The 20,271-nt window shown below is 36.3% G+C and overlaps 1 protein-coding gene across 2 annotated transcripts in view; it reads left to right on the top strand.

Moving 5' to 3' along the window:
• The window catches only part of MICU2 (mitochondrial calcium uptake 2), a 171,960-nt gene that overhangs the window by 116,462 nt on the left and 35,227 nt on the right, over nt 1–20,271 (top strand). For both annotated transcript variants that reach the window (XM_072611715.1, XM_072611716.1), the window contains exons 5-6: nt 14,628–14,675; nt 15,763–15,845. In XM_072611715.1, coding sequence (XP_072467816.1) covers nt 14,628–14,675; nt 15,763–15,845 — 131 coding nt within the window. The remainder of the gene's footprint in view (nt 1–14,627; nt 14,676–15,762; nt 15,846–20,271) is intronic.

Genomic DNA, 20,271 nt, shown 5'->3' with positions numbered 1-20,271 from the left:
AAAAGTGGAGTAGTCTTATAGATACATCAAAAAATAATAACCAAACAATAAGAACTGACAATTATATAGCACTTTAAAATTATTTGAGTCTCACAACAACCCTGTGATATTGATATTACAACCAATATTATCCTCATTTTATACTTGAGGAAACTGAGGTTCAAAGAAGTTAACTGATTTGCCCCAGATCATATAGTTAGTACATTCCAGAGACAGAATTTGGATCCAAATCTTGATTTCTAATACAGGACTCCATGTATTATATCCTGAGACCTCTCTAATAAATTAAGTGGCATATTTGAACCCCCCAATATATTAAGAGAGCAAGAAGCTATCTGGCTTATCATAAGGGTTCCTCTATGTAGGATTTATGCAAAAACATTACCCAGCAATGACCTTGGGTTCTCAAAGACCATGTCAGCAGGGAGTAGACTTTGGCTGATCTTACCTAGTTAGGTGACAGAATGGGTAGGGTGCCAGGCCTAGACTCAGGATGACCTGAATTCAGTTTCTGTCTCAGACACTTTCTAGCTATGTGACCCTGGGCAAGTCACTTAAGCCTGTTTGCCTCAATTCCACATCTGAAAAATGAGCTGGAGAAGTATAATATTAATAAGATTTATATTAATGAAAGATCTTCCCTACCCATTAATAGGCCTCAGGTGGAACCTACTGGGGGAAGCTTAATTGGGGGAGGCTTGTTTTGTAGGAAGGCCTATACCTTTTATTAATTGCTAATGAGGCAGTGGGTCAGGGCGGGTCATGATGCCCTCTGGCTCTGAAAAGTGTATATGTAGTCTATTCTGAGATGAGGTTTTGCTTTGGGGGCTTACTCTTCGGAAGCATGTTCATATGATATGACCAGATGAGACTCTGGGTAGCCATTAAGGAGCCACCACCCCCTTCACTCCATCCTCCCCACTCCCCTCCTCAACCCCAGCTTTGAAAACCCAGATGTTGGTGCTTTTCCCTTTGATAACTATGTATGTATGTATGTATGTATGTAAGTATGGTCAGACAGTTTTATCTGTCTGTTGTTCTGTGGTGTATGTTTTGCTTATGGTCAGACAGTTAGAAGTCCTGTCTGTTGGTCTTTATTTCTCTGCTTGTATTTTCTCTGTTGGTGAATATAATTAAAGTAGATTGTTAATCCCCTTTTAAGTTGTTTTTCTTAGAAAAGCAAATCTAAGAACCTATGTCTGCAGGTCATCCTGGATGTGTCAGGGTGCATGCTTTTACAAGAAGGAAATGGCAAACCACTCCAGTATCTTTGCCTAGAAAACCCCAAATGAGGTCATAAAGAGTCAGACAAGACTGAAAAATGACTAAATAACAACAACCAAACTAAAAAGGCTACAGGTATAGGTTTTGTGATCAGTTCTTTGTCTGTTATTTAAGTACTGGTCTAACAAAATTGAGTACTTTTTCAGAAGTTTGGCTGCCAAGTGGAGAATTTTTTCATCCAGAGCAAATCATTAATACCCTAGGTATAGAATAGTTGCAGTCATCATCAATGAAATGAGTACCTATACTAATGAAATCATAAATTCTTGAAAGATTTTTGTTTCAATACTTATTACATGAGAAATCGACACTGACTAATTAATTAAGCAGATTAATTAACTAGTGTTACTGCCTTTTTCACAGCACCTTCCTCTCCCGCTATCGTTTAGCAGCCTCTACTTTGAGATTCACTCCTTCCAGCTTTCTCACCCTATCAAAGTCCTAGTAGCTATTACGTACCAGCCTCCAAGTCATTCTCCCTCCTTTCTCAGGGAGTTCAATACTTGGTTCACAGAATTGTTCTTCACCCTAATCCCTGTCCTTATACTTTTTAACTTGATGATGTCACCTCAAATAACTTTCCAGTTCATCCTCAACTCCTGTGGTCTGCAGTTTCATACCATCTCAGCCACTAGGATACCCTTAATTGTATCATCACCCACAAGTATTTTCCCTACAAAATCCTGAACTCTGAATATGTGCTCTATCTGACCACAACCTCCTGTCCTTCCATCTTACCCTGTTTTTTCCTGTGCTATAAATGTTCTCCTTAAGCATGTGAGGGTTGCAAAATCTTGTATGACTACGCTGTTCTTCTGAACTGCCTGAGGGTCCTAGGAGCTTAGTTATAATGAATCTATATAACTGGATATTCCTTTTTCCTTAGTAATGGACAGGGAATCCTTATAGTCAGGGATCATAGGACTTTGATATGTAGAATAGTTATTTTAAAAAACAGATGTAAATGCCTTTATATCTATACCTATGTATGTAGAATTGATATGTAGGATATTTGTTTAAAAAAAATACAGATGTAGAGAAAGATAGAGATGCAAATAGAGACATAGATATAGTTGTAATTTTTTAGTCAGCATCTCACTGTCTCATCCAGGATAGATCACTATGGACACTGGCCTGCTCCATTTCTGACTTGAACCAATTCATAGTCTGGTGGCCTCCCTCTCTCACTTACCATATGAGTGCCAGATCTAGTGTGGCACCAGTAGGATTTAGCCCTACTTTAACTCAGAACTCCCAAGCTAAATTATCATCCTCAGCAGCCTCCAGTAGCAGAAATTATAAGTGTGCCCCACACACATACATGCCCAGCTAGGTGTAATATTTGTAAAGAAATGCACCGTTGTTATTTTTTAATAGGTACATGGATACTCTTTAGGAAATTGCTTTGATGCATAAGCCTCTTTCAGGTCTAGTCTATGAAGCTATCATATCAACTGCACCAGCACATTGTTTTATGTATTTTTATGAAAGCCACTTTAAAAGTTCATCTTAAGTAGAATCATTTTTAAAATGTTCCCTACAATCTTGTTTACATTATTAATTTGCTTAGCAAACTAATTTTATAGATAGTGTGAACATAAACTTCATCTAAGATGTTGTCAAAATTATTACAAATTCTAAAATTACTTAAGGCTAATTAATTAGTAAGGGTTGATTTTTCTTTCTCCATAGAAAATGAGTAAACTGAAGAATCAGTTGTTACAGGACTACTTGTTGTAGGTAATTTAGTGGGCCATATCACCGAAGAAATTGCACTTAGCTGGTCACTATGGACCATTTACTGGGATATAGAAATCTTTGTTATACAGATTCCTTCTTTGTAATCTCACTGTTATGGGATTCTTTAATGGATATATGATTTCATCCTAGTAGGTATCTCCCTCCACCTCTACAAATCACAACTCTTCGATGCCTTCTCATTAATGTAATTCCTTTTTTTGGTCCCATGCCTAAACCCTCCACAGTACACCTTCTCCTAGGCCGATGTGATAGTAAACTTCTGCTCGATTTTTAATATGTGAGTGTTACTGCAACTCTGAAGCCCTGAGGTATCCCTCATTCTCACCACATTATCTGTCAAACCCCTTCTCTGGCCATTCATTATGATGTCTTTTAAGTTATGTTTTGCATGCAAGTCATTATTGAAAATATTCCCACAGTATATCTCCCCAGTAGCCTTAGAATCATTTGCAATTTCAGATCTGTATAAATCATGATATTCCATTACTCACAGCCATATATCAACAGGAGAACATTATATTTTTAAAAAACTGCTTTTTAAAAAATTCAAGGAGTGACTTGGAATCATTGAAAATACTGCAGTTTCATGAGGAATAAGGTCTTAATTCAGATGTAATTGATTTTTAATTTCTAAAATTCTATTTTAGATTTTCACAGAAATCAGTAGTGTAAATATTATTATAAGATAAAATCATTTTTAAGTATTTATGCGGAAACACTTACTAAATGTCTACTTTATAGAAAGCATTGTACTAGGTAAAGGGGGAGATGGAAAAATAATAGATAAGATGAGGTCCCTACTCTCGAGGACTATATAACTAATCATTCTGTTGCTTCAGATTGACTTTCTTCCTGATCATATTAGATTGTTACTATTCTAATACCAAAATACTCAGAAGTGAAATTGCAATTATGAATCTATACCAGAAAAAATAAAATTATTACTTTATACCATTATATATTCTTAATTATTTCAAAATAAGTTGAACTTTTTGGTATATAATAAGTTCTAGACATGTAAAGGGTTTGAAGATCCTGCCTCCCAGTGGCCAACTATAAATTAGCTTAGTATTTTTATTATTAAAGATTATAAAGAATATTTTTCCTAGAAATGGACATCATTTTAAACGTCATATACTTTCTTTAATGTGTTGCTATTTAATGTATTACCATATTTAAAAATTTTTCTTATATCCCTTCCTTTCTGTTTCCTACTAAAATCACTCTGGTTAAGGCCCTCATTGCCTCATTCATAAACTATTGTTCTAACCTCCAAACTAGCCTACCTACCAGCAGTCTTTTTTAATACACACTATGCTACATGCCACTGGCATATTATTCTTAAATATGCAGAAATTCTACCCTCTGGCCACATAGCCTTCTGCTTCTCTGAAATCACTCTAATAAATCTTCTGTTTCAATTTAGTATGACCTGTCACTTAACTTTGAGGAATTACTAATTTTTCTAGACCATCCTTCCCACACTGACTTCACCTATCTCCACAGGCAGCCTTGATTCCACAGTCTTTCAGTTTCATGTTTCAATGGCTACTGCTCCTTGACCATATCTATCTCCAGGTTCTTATCCCAGGGACAGTAACCTTATCACATGCACCCCAATTTAAATTATTCATAAAATGATAGGTACTCTTGTATAATGGAAAGAGAGCTTGCATTAGAGCCAGAAAGACCTGAGTTCAAGGTTGCCTTTTGTTATACTGGCAGTAGGACCTTGAGCAAGTTATTTAACCCTAGACCAATGGTGTCAAACTCAAATAGAAATGGGGCCACTAAATTGTACGTATGGATCCCTGCAGGCTGCCTTTATTAGAAATAAAACATTAACATTATCTATGGTTTATTGTTTTGTATTTATTTTGTTAAATATTACCCAGTTATATTTTGGTATGGTTCAGAGGCAGTCAAGATCTCTGCTCTAGACACCCTTTAGGTCAAGTGTCAAACACACATGCCCAGTTGGCCACATTACTGACACAAATATTCCCAAGTGTGACTGGAACTAGATTAAAATCTAAGTAGGAAATATTTGATAAGATAAATAAAAATACAATAGAGCATAGATAATGATATGCAATTTCCGAAGTCAGTATGGAGCCCACAAGGATCCTTACATAGGGTTCTATTTGAGTTTGACCCTAATGCCTTAAATTATAAGTTGCAGAGAAGATATTAGTCTACATTAGTAGAATTTCCTCATCCAGAAGTGCCCTATGTCAACAAAATCACAGATCTAGTCCCTGTTATAAAAAGACAGGTAGAGTACAGGCCCTGGAATAAGGAGACTAGGGTTCAAATCCTGCCTCTCACATACACCCAAGAGAGTCTTGGGACTTACCTACGTAAGTTATAGCTGGCTTGTAAATATGCCATACTGGAAGTTCCTCACATTGACTAAAACACAAATTCTTCCAGTGTTTGCATATCAAATGCAGTCACTGAATTGAAATAGATAAATCTAATCAAAAGTTAAAGCATTGAAACCATTTCTAAATAACATTATCCGTAGTATTTTTGCCTTTTAGTTGTCCTTTTTAAAATTATATTTATACAAATATTTGTCATCTTATAGTCTGTGCTCAGAATTTTGAAATATTCTGGTACTTCAAGTATCTGTAATTTCATCTAGGAGTTCACTCCACTGACATAGTTCATGTCTTTCAAGAACTTAGTAGACAATCTTCCAGACTTATGACCAAAAAAATATATCATTTTCGGCCAGCCTGAAGATGAACCTCTTGAATTTACCTAGGCTGTTCCTTAGTCATGGCTATCCATCACCATCCCTATGCACAAGTCCTTTCTAGCTTAGTAGAACTTGCCTTATCTTGTGCTTCTCTTATCTGGCCCAGGGTCACTTTCATGCCTTGATGAGGCATCAGAGTAGGATTTTAAATAGAGGTAGAATAAGAAAGTTCAAGTGAAAGACTACTTTCAGCTGAAAACTATAACAGGGAAGGTAACAACTGAACTGGTCCTTGAATGAAAAGAAGAATTTGTTTCCAGGGCGGGGGGATGATTGCATGAATATAGAATCTTGAAAAAAATCTTTTTTCTTTAATTTAGTTTTTAGTATTTCCTTTAAGAAGCTTAAAGTATAAAAAACCTCAGAGATTGTTATGTTGTGTTTGTCCTTCGTTGCCAAAGAAGACCATGCCATCAGAGAAATGATGACATGACTTGCACATGGCCCAGAATGCAATGGGAGACCTATGGAGCCCTCAGAGATCAAACAAGTAGAATGATATATAGTTAATTTTTATAACCCTCATCTAAGCCCTTGCTGCTGTTCAACAATCCTTCTGCTCTACCGATATCAACTATCTGGTAGGTGGCAATTGCAGTTATCTAATCTGTAATCACAAGAATTTATACTAGGAAGATAGCAATGAAAATATCAAAAAGGAAATGGGTATGGAATATCCTTCAGATATCCTTCAGTGGTAGAATTAACAAAACTTGGTAATTGATGAAATGTGGGGGAGAGCAAAGAGTCAAAAATAACTCCCAAGATTTCATATTTGGCAGACTAACAGAAATAGTAAAGTCAGAATAATGTTAAGGAGGAAAGGTGACAGTGTCAATATTAGACATTAAATTTGTGCTGCTGTTTAGAAATCCATGTGGAGATTTCCTATTTGCAACTGGAGATGTGGGTTTGGAACTCAGAAGACAAATCAGAGCTGAAGATAATGATTTGGGAATCTTCAGCACAGAAGTCATAGTTGAAAACCTGGAAATGAATGAGATTGCTCAGGGAGGTATTCTGTAAGAAAAAAGAAGGCTGATAGCAAAACTTTGGTAAACCACCCACCTAACAAATTTGGAAAGACAAATAGGAAGACAGAAAAAAGCTAGAGTTGTAGAAGGGGATCCAAGACAGCATATTTATCTCTGGACAAGAGGGGACAATATCTAGTAGTAAGAATAAGTTAACTGTGTCACTTGATACAGAGAAGTCAGTAAGTTTGAGGCATGTTTTTGGTTTGGTGTGTTTGGTTTTTTTCCTAATCAAAAAAGCGACCTGTGATAAAGTAGCTAAAGTAGAATATTATGGATAAGAAAACAGATTGCGAGAAACTGAGAACAGAATAGATGGTTAGGAAGTCAGATGTAGACTTGTTTGGCAGCAAAAACAGAAGAGAGCGATGAGATGATAACTGTATTAGGTAGAAGATATAAGAAAGGATTTCTTAATGTTGATGAATCCTGAGCATATTTGGGGGCAAATCAGAAGGAAGTGTCAGCAGTGGAGATCTGTGTATAAGAGAGAAGAAATGATTCCTGAAACAACTTCCTATAAGAAGTGGAAGAAAAATTGAATAAAGGACACAGGTAGAGAGATTTACCATAGTGAGTAGTAGAGATACCTCTTCTGAGACCAGACAATAAAAGATCAGAGTGAGTGGGATGAAGAATGAGAAGGAAGGTTAAAGAATCTCCTGTCAAACAGCCTTGATCTAAGTGAAATGAGTCAGTCAGAATCAATAAACATTTATTAAGTGCCTACTATGTGCCAGTCACTGTGCTAAGTCCTGAGGATATGAAAAAAAGGACATTACAGTCCCTGCCTTCAAGGATCTTACAGTCTAATGGGGGGTTGGAGGAGGGGAAGCAGCTGAAGAAGCTGAAAGGGGAAGAGTACCTTGCACAGTGGGGTTTGGAAATTATTAGAGGAGCTGTGAGTTGCAGAGTTGATTTCATTTTACAGGGCAATTAGTTCCTAGGGATCATTAAGTCCAAGAGAGAAGCCATACAGGAAATGATGAGGTGAATGCCCTCTTTAAATGGTAGAGGACCTGGAAAAATATCTCCAAAGACCACCCCCCCTCTCCAACCAGAGAGAGAAAAAGGATAGAGGAGATGCAAGTTTGAGTTGATTTCATCTTACAGAATGTTAAGTTCTCTTCAATACCTACTGCCTTTGAGGCCCTTCCCTCCTAGCTGGAGAGACTGGGGTGCACAGGTAGACATGGGATAGTTAGTTCCTCCTACATTTTCCACCATTTAAGGATACCAAGGCATTCACCTCATCATTTCCTACCCAGCTGCTTTCCTGGACTTCATGATCCTGCAAGATATCAACTCTGAAACTCATACCTCTTCAGTGAGGTTTAATCTATTGCTGTATTTATATGGGGTAACATGTAGTTAGGGGAAATGTTTGCAGAAGTAGAAATTATGCAGAAGAGAAAAAATGTTTGGAACAGTTGCTGTGGAGAATGATTTAGCTAGTCTGCAAAATTAAAGCACAAGAATTGTCAAGTAGCAGTGGATAAAATTAGCCAAATTTTATGAGAACAGAAATTTGATGGTGCGGTTACCCTCCTAGGGGAAAGGATTTGGAAGTGGATAAGGTCAGGGAAAAAGTGATTCAAAAGCAATAACAACTGAAAAATTAAAGTGATAGACCATGGAATCAGGGCTGCTTGTAGAGACGAGTGAAGTCAGTGTGGGGAAGATAATCTGGAAAAATTAGTGATACAGCAAGATCAAGTGATAGGTCATAGTAAATCCAAACAGAATACTCATTAGAATGGTTGGGAGAAGTAGAAGGCTATGTGGCCAGAGGGTGTAATTTCAGCGTGTTTTAAGAATAATATGCCAGTGTGATGCAAGATGGGATGTAGTAGAAAAAGACTGGTAGTAGACAGTCTAGTTTGGAGGCTACTACATAGTCTGGGACTGAGATGATGAAAGCCTTTACAAAATGATTTTAGTAATAAACAGAAAGGAAGGAATACAAGAGATTTTTTTAAAGTTTATCTTTTCTAAAAGGCTCATGTCATAAAATAAGGGTCCAAAACAAGTAAGCATTTTATATAAATAGAATTCTTCTTAAAAAAAATATTTGATCTTATGTGATTCTGGTTTCACTATAATTGGAATGAAAACTCCAGTTCACATTTTTGACATATTTAAAGTTAATGTATTTTTTCTGAAGTTACCATCTCTTATTTTGAAGTTGAATTAAAAGTTTTTACTTGTTATTAATTTTTTTAATCCCTACATTAAACTTTTATTTTTTTCTGAAGATATTCAGTGTTTATACGAAAGAGAAATAAATTAAATATACTTTGTCATATTTAATGCCTAGGAGGCAAACTGCTCTAATTCTATTTGAATGATCAAAGTATTTCATCCCCTGGCTGCACTGAAAAAAGCAGAGTAGCTTTCCTCTAATTCTTAGGGGAATATGGCAACACAAAAACTGCCAGATTGCTAGATTGCATTGATAACACTGCTAGGCTTTATGCCAAAAGGACATCTCACCTTAAAAAAAAATAAGAGCATGTCCTTTCTGCAAGGTGAACTCTTTTTTTCTTTTGAAGGAAAATTCCAGCTTGTTCCTTTGAAACACCGACTTAAATAAAAAAGCCTGAATAAATATAGAGATGTGGCAGTGTCAAAATAAGATCATACGGTCTAAAGATAGGGTTTATATAAACAGTATGGTTCAGCAGTAACATTCTAAGCATCTGCCCTTTGATAAAGCTTTAAGAAGACTGAACCTTTGGGCATTTATAAGGAGAACAGTTACTGAAAAGTATTTAATACCTTCAACTTGTAAATTAAGTGTCATCTATTGTTTTTAAATTGTTTTTTTAAAATTACACATTAAAGAAAAGCTTTTTTTATAGTTTACATCTTAGGAATTTAAGTAAAAAAATCCTCAAAGACTCCTGGGAGAGGAGCAACTTGGTGGTACAGTGGATAGAGCACTGGCCCTGGAGTCAGGAGGACCTGAGTTCAAATTTGACCTCAGACACTTGGTACTTACTAGCTGTGTGACCCTGGGTAAGTCACTTAACCCCAGTTGCCTCCAAGAAAAATAAAAACGAACTCTTGGAGGAAGGAAAATAACTTCTGATTAATTACTATATATCATAAGAAATGTTCCTACAGTGGAGCTTTATTTACTACTTTTGACCATTGACCAGCCCAAGAAAATACCCAAAACTAAGAAATGGAGTTTCTTGTTTGTAGAATAGCCAGGAGGCCAATGTTACTGGATCAGAGAGTATATGACTGAGAGTAAGATGCGGAGACTGGAAAAGTAGAAGGGGGACTAGGTTATGAAGGACTTGCACTATCAGAGTATTTTTTTATTTGACCCTGGAATGGGTTATTATTATTATTATTATATTATTATTATATTGTTAATATAATTTATTAATTATATATGTTATATTATAATAATATGTACTATATCATGTGTTATATGTTATTAACATATTATTATAAACACAAGTTTATTGAGTAGGGAGTGTCAAAGTCAAAAAATATATTATATATGATATATAATAATTATATAATATATAATAATTCTATATAATATGTAATAATATATTACATATATTAATGTAATATTAATATGTTTTATTATTAGATATTATTATTATAAACAAACAGGAGTTTATTGAGTAGGGGGGGTGTCAGAGTGAAACTCGTACTTTAGGAGATCCCTTTGGTGTCTGAGTGGAGGATGCCCACAAGGAGCTTACATTCTATTGGAGAAAATAAAAATATACATACATAAAAGTATATTAAAAATGTATATGAGATCTTTTTGGTTAAGAAGAGGAAAGGAAGGCTACAGAAATTTTAAAAAGACTTATTTAGAAGATAGTGCTTGGGCTGTCTTGGGAAAAAACTAGGGATTCCAAGAGTCAGAAGTGATGAAGGAAGGCTTTCAAAGCATTCCAGAAAGCCACTGAAGAGACACAGACAGGAGATGGAGAATTGTGCATGTCACAAGAAAGGTTAAAAATGTTTAAAGGAATGTAAGATCATTGCCCCATTAGTAAAATTAATGCTTTGCTATCACATGAAGTATTTCTTAATTTATTGTTTATTTATTTTTAGTGTTCTTTTTAAATTTCAAGAGTTTCAGATTCCCTCCTTCTGACATCCTTCCCACCCACTGAGAAGGCAAGCAAACTTACATCCATCATAAATGTGAAATGATGCAAAACATATTTCCATGTTAGCCATATTGCAAAAAAAAAGCAAAAAAATAAAGTGAGAAAATTATATTTCAGTTTGCCCTCAGAGTTCATCAGTTCTCTCTCTGGAGGTGGATAGCATTTTTTCATCATGAGTCCTTTGGAATTGTCTTGGATCATTTTATTGATCAGACTAGCCAAGTCTTTCACAGTTGATCATCATTACAACATTATTATTTCTGTGCACAGTGATCTGGTTCTTCTCACTCCACCTTGCATCAGTTCATATATGTTTTGCCGTGTTTTTCTGAAACCACCCCCCTCATCATTTCTTATAGAACAGTAGTACTGCATCACAATCATATGCCAAAACTTGTTGAGCCATTCCTCAATTGATGAGCATCCCCTCAAGTTCCAGTTCTTTGCCATCTCAAAATAGCCACTATAAATATTTTTGGACATATAGGTTCTTTTCCTTTGATCTCTTTGAGATGCAGACTTAGTAGTGGTATTGCTTTGTCAAAAGGTATGCATAGTTTTATAGCCCTTTGGCCATAGTTCCAAATTTTTCCAGAATGATTGGACAAGTTTACAACTCCACCGACAGTTCATTGGTTTACTTTTCCCTAACCCTTCCAACATTTGTCATAAGTTTTTCTAATCAAGTGTTTTAGAGCATTTTTTCATAACTTTGATTCTTTCTTCTGAAAGCTACCTATTTATATCCTTTAACCATTTATCAATTGGGGAATGGCTCTTATTTTTATAGATTTGACTCAGTTCTATACTGCGTACATATTTAAGAAGTGAGAGAAACTTGCTGTAAAAAGATTTTTTGATATTACTACTTTGTCTATGGTAACTTTTAGCAAAACGAAGTTTTCCTGATTATCTCTTTTAATTAGTTCTGGTTTTGCTTCTGTTTTGTCTGAGATAATGATTGCTACTCCTGCTATTTTTTTTTTATCAGCTCAGCTGAAGCATATTAGATTCTCCTCCATCCCTTTATTTTAACACTCTGTGTGTCTTTGTTTCAAGTGTGTCTCTTGTAAACAATATTGCTGGCTTCTACTTTCTGATCCATTCTTCTGTCTGCTTCTGTTTTTTGGGTAAGCTCATCCCATTCACATTCACAGTTGTGATTACTGTGTATTTGCTTTCATAGGATTATTTTCTGTTTCTGTCTCTCTGTCTCTATCCTGTCCCTCCTTAAAAGTCTATTTGGCTTCTAATACTTCCTCTCTTAATCTGCCCTCTCTTTAATCATTTCTCATGCTTTCTCTTATGCCCTTCCCCTCCTATTTTCCTATTAAATTACAGTTCTATACACAACTGATGGTGTATATATATTCTTCTGTCTTTGAACCAATTCCTGTGAGTGAGATTTAAGCATTTTCTGCTGCCACCACCCATTTTCCCCTCCTCACCCCCATCTTTGTAAAAGCTCTTCTTTTCCTGCCTCTATAACGTGAGAAAATTCTGCCTTGTCCTTCCCCCTTCTTCCAGTGTATCTCTCCTTCATTTTTTTGAGATAGTTACAACATAATTGATTCATAACTATGCCCTATACATAAACTCCTAATAATGACAAAATTCTTAGGAGTTAATGCATCATCTTCCCATATAGAAAAATAAACAATTTAACTTTATTGAGTACCTTATGTGATTACTCTTACATGTTTACCTTTCTATGCTTCTTTTGAACCTTTTGTTTGAATGTTACTTTTTCTATTCATCTGTGGTCTTTTCGTCAGGAATGTTTGAAAGTCCTCTGTTTCATTAAATATCAGTTTTTTCCCTTAAGGATTACATTCAGTTTTGCTGGGTAAGTTATTCTTGGTTTTAATCCTACCTCCTTTGCCTTCTGGAATATCATATTCCAAGCCCTCCACTCCTTTAATATGGAAGCCACTAAATCTTGTGTGATCCTAACTGTGACTCCATGATGTTTGAATGTTTACTTCTGGCTCCATGAAGTACTTTCTCTTTAACCTTAGAACTCTGGAATTTGGCAGTAATATTGATGAGAGTTTTAAGTTTTGGATCTTTTTTAGAAGTGATCAGTAGATTCCTTCAGTGTCTATTTTATTCTCTGGATCTAAGATATCAGGGCAATTTTCCTTTATAATTTCTTGAAATGCAATGTTTGGGCTCGCTCTTTGATCATAGCTTTCAGGTAGTCTAATAATTCTTAAATTATCTCTCCTCAATATATTTTCCAGGTCATCTGTTTTTCCATTGAGATATTTCACATTTTCTTCTATTTTTTTCATTTGTTTTTATTTTGTTTCATTGTTTCTTGATATTTCATGAAATCATTAGCTTCTACTTTCCCAATTCTAATTTTTAAGGAATTATTTTCTTCAGTGAGATTTTGTACCTTTTTTCTATTTGGCCAGTCCTGCTTTTTAAGGAGTTCTTTTCTTCAGTGAATTTTTGTGTCTCAGTTACCATTAGGCCAGTTTTGCATTTAAGTCATCATTTTGTTTTTCTGTTCCTCTTTTACCAAGTTGTTAATTCTCTTTTCATAATTTTCTTGCATCACTCTCATTTTTTTCCCAATTTTTCTTCTTCCATTCTTATCTCTTTAACTCTTCCAGGAATTCTTGTTGGGTATGGATCCAATTAGCATTTTTCTTTTAGGCTTTTTAAAAAGCTGTTTTCATGTGGTTGTCTTCTTCTGAGTTTATTCTTGGTCTTCCCTGCCACCATAGTAGCTTTTTTATGGTCAAATTCTTTTTTTGTTGTTTGCTTATTTTTCTAGCCTATTTATTGACTTTGAACTTCATATTAAAGTTGGACTTTGCCCACCTAGGGTTGTGGGGGCGCATAGAGAAGAGAGGAGGTCTGCAAGTTTTTGGTGTTTCCAAGGTGGTGTGACCTGGGGAGAGGTATAGTCACTGCTCTCCTTGCCTATGGGCTAGTCTTTACCAGGGACGGGGCCATGGTCCCCTCCAGCTGCACACTAGTTCTCTTCCTTGCCTTGGAACTATGACCAGGGTGCCTGCTTCCTTGTGACCAACAACCAATGCTCCTCTTCATTCTGGAACTATGACCAGAACCACATGTGGGCCTTAGAGTTGCCAGAGTAATAGCCCAGTGCTAGCAAAGGGTTCCCTCTAATCTCTCTGATCAGTTGTCCAATACCCTTACTGTCTCTTGACTGAGAGCTCCTAAAGTTGCTCATGCTGCTATCTCTCTAATGTGTGTGAGCTCTGGATGGACCTCCACGCCTTCTACTGCCTACCTTTTAAGTTTTCTTAAGCCAGAAAAATAGCTCACCCTGACTTTTTGTTGTGTCTGCTGCTCCAAAATTTGAGGTGTTATTTTAAAGTTCTTTAGAGGGTAAAGTTGGGAGAGCCCAACTGGGTGTGCTCCCCAATCTGCCATCTTGCCTCTGCCTCTTATCACATAAAGTATTAATGATATAAAATGATTGATCTCTGATATTAAAGGCATTAATCCTATCCTTCAGTACTATTATTATGTGTTCCACCATACCAAAGTGAAAATATTTTTAAAGAAAATCATTGAGATTTTACAATTAGTTTTCCAATTATGTTCTTTTAATTATGTGAACATCTAGTTCTCACTTAATATTTTTTGTTGCTTTTCCAGGATTGATTTCATATACCGAATATCTATTTTTGCTGACAGTTATCACCAGTAAGTACACTACAACTTCCTGTGTACACCCAAAAATAATGTACTTTTCTTTGTTCATCAGAATATGAAGTTGCCATCAGCAGTAACAAATATTTGTTGAGAATATACTTTGTCAAGAACTGTCTTAGTCACTAGTAGTGCCTTCCCTCTGAAATTACCTTTACTTTTTATTTTTGTTGTATGTGCATAGTTATTTGAATGTAGTCTCCCTGATTAAAATGTGATCTCTTTGAGAGCAGGGACTTTGATTTTTGCCTTCTTTTATATCCTCAGTATTTAGCACAGTGCCTGGCATATAGTAAGCACTAAATAAATGCCTTATACTTTCCTCAAAACTAGATATTTGGACAGACATTTAATGGAGAAACAGAAATCAACTGGATTTCTTAAATACATGTATAGAGAGAGATAGAGAGAAAAAGAGATGGTGGGGGGAGAAAGGAGGGAAAGAGGAGGGAGAGAAAGGGAAGAAGGGAGAGACAGAGAGATTGAGATAGAGAGAAGAAAAGAGAAGAATCAGTCCTGACACAAGCCAACAAAAGATCAGCTTTCAAAGAATTTTGGCATGAGAAGAAATAAGAATCCTTGGCATAGTCAATAGACAGCCTCAGTCAGGAAGACCTAGGTCCAGTCCCCACTTCTAACACATGCTAACTTTGTGATCCTGATCAAGTCATTTAATTTCAGTCTTCTGGATCAGTGGTATCAAATTCAAATAGAAATGGATCCCTGTGGGCTGCATATTAACTTAGAAAATCACAAATTAACATTGTTATATTGTATTTTTATTTATCTTGTCAAACATTTCCCAGATACATTTTAATCTAATTTGGGCCTCCTTTGGAGTTTTGCATTGACAACTCTGCTGTAGACAATTCTCTGAGACTGTAAGTTATAGAGAACATGCTATAATAGAGTGAGTTTCCTCATCTGGGACTTCCCTATACCATTGAAATCATAGGTCCACAGTCAGTATCCCTTACTATTATGGTTCAAGTAACTAATTTCTAATCTGAAGAACTATGCCTGAAAGTAATTCTTATCGCAGTAAGATTTATAAAAACATATTTTTCACACATTATTGCAGAACCCCACACTGGGTTTCATGTTGCTTTTAAGATGCTGGATACAGATGGAGATGAGACTGTTGATAAAAAGGAATTCTTTAAGGTAAGTTGCTTCAGGTTATTTTAAGTTATTTCCGATTTGCTGATAAGAACTAAAAATGATATTGTAAAGTATTCTTTAATGTTAGTGTTGACATTTTGTCTGTCCTTGAAAAATAAAATTATGCTGAGTGGGTAATAAATGTATGAATCATCATTATTAAAATTTAGAAATTAAATAGAGGATAACCTTTAGAAAAATGATTGTAAACTTAAAGAACAATGAATATGGTAAATACAGAAAAGACTACAGACTCATATCTCCAACTGCCTGTGAGACAACTCAAACTGGCTGTCTCATAGACCATCTTAAACTAAACATGTCCAAAACTGAACTCATTCTCCATACCACCACCCCAACCCCTGTCGTCTTGTTAATTTTCTCATTTCTGTTGAAGGTACCACCATCCTTTCACAGTTACCCAGGCTTCTCACACCCTCTCACTTTCTCCCTCCGCCCCCATATCTAATCTCTTGCCAAGTCCTATCAATTCTAGCTTTGTAACATCTCTCATATCCTCCCCCTTTCTTTTCTCTGACACTGTCACTCCCCTGGTATGGACACTTACCACATAATGCCTCAACTACTGCAGTAGCCTCCTAGTTGTTCTTCCAGCTTCAAGTCTTTCCTCACTACAGACCATCCTCCATTTAGCTTCCTAAGGTGCAAATTTGGCCCTTATTCAGCCCTTTACTCCATAAACTCCAGTGGTTTCCTATCACCTCAAAGACCAAATACAGTATAAAAACCTCTGTTTGGCATTCAAAACCCTTCTTTATTTGGACCCCTCTTCCCTTTTCAATCTTCTTACACATTACTCCCACATACACACATACTCTGTATCTGATAACACTACCTCCTTGGTATTCCTCCCACATGACACACTGTCTTTTCTGACTCCTTGCATTTCCACTGAATATTCCCCATACTTCCTCATCTCTGACATTACCTGACTTCCACCAAGTCCTCGCTAAAATCCCCCCTTCCACAAGAAGCCTTTCTTGATCTCTGTTAATGCTTGTGCCTTCCTTCTGTTAATTATCTCCAGCTTAATCTAGACATAGTGGTTTACTTATTGTCTTCATTAGACTGTGAACTTCTTGAGAGCAAGGACTGTTTTTTGCCTTTCTATCTCTAGTGCTTAGCACAATCCTGGCACATTGTAGGTGTTTAAGAAATACTTGTGGATTGACCAAAGTAAGCAAAATTAGGAAAACAATATAAAAAATGACTACACCAATGTAAATGGAAAGAATAGCAATAAAATTAAAGTTGAGTGCTCTTATATGATGAGTGATGACCAAGCTTGTCCCTAAAGAAGTTTGAAAAGGCACCAATCCCTTATTTATATAAATTGCTGTTGTTTGTCCTTCATTCTCGAAGAGGATCATCAGGGAGGTGCTGCCATGACATGCAAGTGAATTGGATTTAAGTGACAGAAGGTTGTGCAAAGTCACCAACCTTATTTTCTCCTCCAGAGCCATCTGGGCCCAGTGACCAGATATGTATCAGAACAATTGGATTTGGCCCAGGATGCAGTAGGTGACCCTGATATTTTCAAGCTAAGGTCTTTAACATGACTCAGTTTGACTGAGGCAGTGCCCATTCAGTGATTAGACTTAAAAAATGAGGCAAAGAATGGCCTCTTAAAAAAAAATAGATCTGGGATGGGAAGACCCTCAGGGCTTCGTAAGTACCTGAAAATACATAAGAGATTTGCCCAAATTGTTATACAACCAATTGTAATGCAGAACCATTTTTAAGAATTCACAAAGGAATGGTGTAAGACAGGTAAGCACACAGGAGGGCTACTAGCACAGGTTCACTCTTGATCCGGTGAGACAGGAAGGATAGGAAGACAGTTTTAGAGGAGTTAATAATCTTACTTTATTGTAGACTAGCCTGCTCGGGAGAGAGCATCAACTCCTATAGCATTCTCTAATCACCCTTCTCACAGAGGTGGTGAGAAGGCGGGCCAGCTGATGGGGGTCAATTTAAACAAGCACAACTCGTGCTCTCCCCTAATCCCTTCAAACCTCAATGGGGGCCAGTTGAGGCGAACACAGATTCCCCGCAGGCCTTGATGGGGGCCAGTCTAGGTACACACAGCATTCTAGCTTGTACATTCAACCCTGAGGATTCCCCATTCACTGACCAGTAGTCCACCTGCTTTATAGGGCAACAGACAAGGCATTTTGCCAGCAATAGCCTCACAAGTTTACATTATCTCACCGTTATATCTTACTGCACAGTCACAGTGGATATTTACAATTTAAGCACAGTTTATATTTTTATCATTATATAGCGCTGCACACATGTGGTGGAGATGTTCATAAGTCATGAGCCTGGGAAATAGAGATTGTTATAGCTATGGACCCTGGGAACTAAACTATAAGAAAGAATAACAAAAATCCACCTTACACACACTAAGAGCCACCTTTACAAATGGCAAGGTACCTAAGAAAAGTTCAGTGTAATAACTACCTCATCTTATTTTTAAAGGAAAATTAGGTAAATACTAGAGGAAAAAATAACATAATATCCATTATTATTGATAATTGCAATATTAATATTGCAAATGTCTGGAAGACTACCTAATAGTAGATGGTAAATGACAATGTGGTAAAGATCAAATACTGCCAAATAATTGATTCTTTCTGTGTCAAAGTAAAAGTGCTTTGTAGATTGAGGGGAAAGTAATAAGTAATTTGTCATAATTACAGAAAATCTTTTTGCCATATTGATCAATATACTTACCTCACTACTTCAGGTATCCATGGTTTTATTAATGTGGAAGCACTCTTGACATACACAAAGCCCAGTTCTTTACAATCTCCATGAGTTTAAGTAGTCAAAAGATTTGCACTCATACAGCCAATGATTTGCTGATGAACTTTTCCAGACCTAAACTAGTCCTGAAAGGACAGAGTCCATCCACCAGCTTTGTACTCCAAAGCTTTTCCAGATTACTGCAGTCAGCCAAAGCTTGTACTATACTGGTATAACTTACAAATATAAATCTACACAGTTTAAATGTGTATGGGTAGAGTAGAAGGGAGGGACCCAAGAAGGAAGGGGAATGTTGGGGAAGACCTAACTAATCTTGTTTACATTTTTAACACATTTACCAAACTGAGATGAATGTAGTGCTATAGATTTAGTTTACCTAAATATTAACCAAAAAAATTGCTAAAATATCTCATACTGAGGAAAATATGGTGAGATATGAACTACATAATAATGGAATTAAATAGAAGTGGAACCAGTTAAATGGCCAGACTCAGAGTAGTCATTAAAGGTTCTGTGTCTGCTTAGAAGTATGTCTCCAGTTGATAGCTCCCAGGATTTGTACTTGGCCAGATGTTGTTTAGTATTTTTTTCAATGATGGCCTTCTTTTTTGTCTATATATTTTAAGTTTTGGTTTTTATTGACTTTTGTTATTATACCTTCATTATTTCCAAATGTATCTTTCCCTTGTCTTCTATCAAGAGTCCCCTTTTATAATACACTATAAAAAAAAAAAGAAAGGGAAGGGGGGTAAAGTAGTTCTAATATACTAACATACATATCAAACCAATCTGACAATTTATGCAGTGTTTCACACCCACAGCACTCATCTCTGCAAAGAAAGGAAGGAGTTGAATTTTCTGTTTTCATACTTCAGATCAGCCGTGATTGTTATAATGAAAAAGCATTCATTTTCATTATTGTTGTGGTTGCAAGTTTTTTGTTCTTTTCATGTGAAGTGTTATAGTCACTGTGTATATTGTTTTCTTGGTTCTCATTTCACTTTGTATCCATTCATACAAGTCTTCCTTGCCATGATTCTTCATATTCATTGTTTCTTACAACATAGTAATATTCCTTTACATTTATGGACCACAGTTTGTTTAACCATTCCCCAATCAATAGACATCAAATTCATTTTTAGCTGCTGTAGAAAGTGCTGTTATAAATATTTTGCTTTATATGAAATACCAAAAAATAACCCCCAGTATATTCTTACCTACTATTCAGGCATTTAGTCTAACAAAACATTAAATGTAAAAAAGATTTTATTTACCAAACTTGTAGGCTTGTACCACAAACAGTCATGCCGGGGAGGTGGAGCCAAGATAGCAGAGTAGAAGGAGGGGCCTGTAGAAGCTCCCCCCCACATAGCCCATAAAATACCTGTAAAAAATGACTCTAAACAAATTCTAGAGCACCAGAAGTCACAAAACGACAAAGTACAAGAGATTTCCAGCCCAAGGCAGCCTGGAAGGCCGACAGAAAAGGTTTTTCACACCAGGCACAGAGCTGATCGCAGCCCGGGCTTGGTGGAGAGGCAGGGACAGGACTGGAGCAGGCCTCAGGGCCTGGCAGGAGCTGCAGTTCCCAGATCCCTTAACCTACAAACACCAAAGGCAGCTTCAAAAATCAGTGAGA

The sequence above is a fragment of the Notamacropus eugenii genome, chromosome 5 (assembly GCF_028372415.1).
Source record: "Notamacropus eugenii isolate mMacEug1 chromosome 5, mMacEug1.pri_v2, whole genome shotgun sequence".
Taxonomy (NCBI): Eukaryota; Metazoa; Chordata; class Mammalia; order Diprotodontia; family Macropodidae; genus Notamacropus; species Notamacropus eugenii.
Note: the sequence above shows the minus strand (reverse complement) of the source record. Positions and strands in the feature narration are given on the sequence as shown.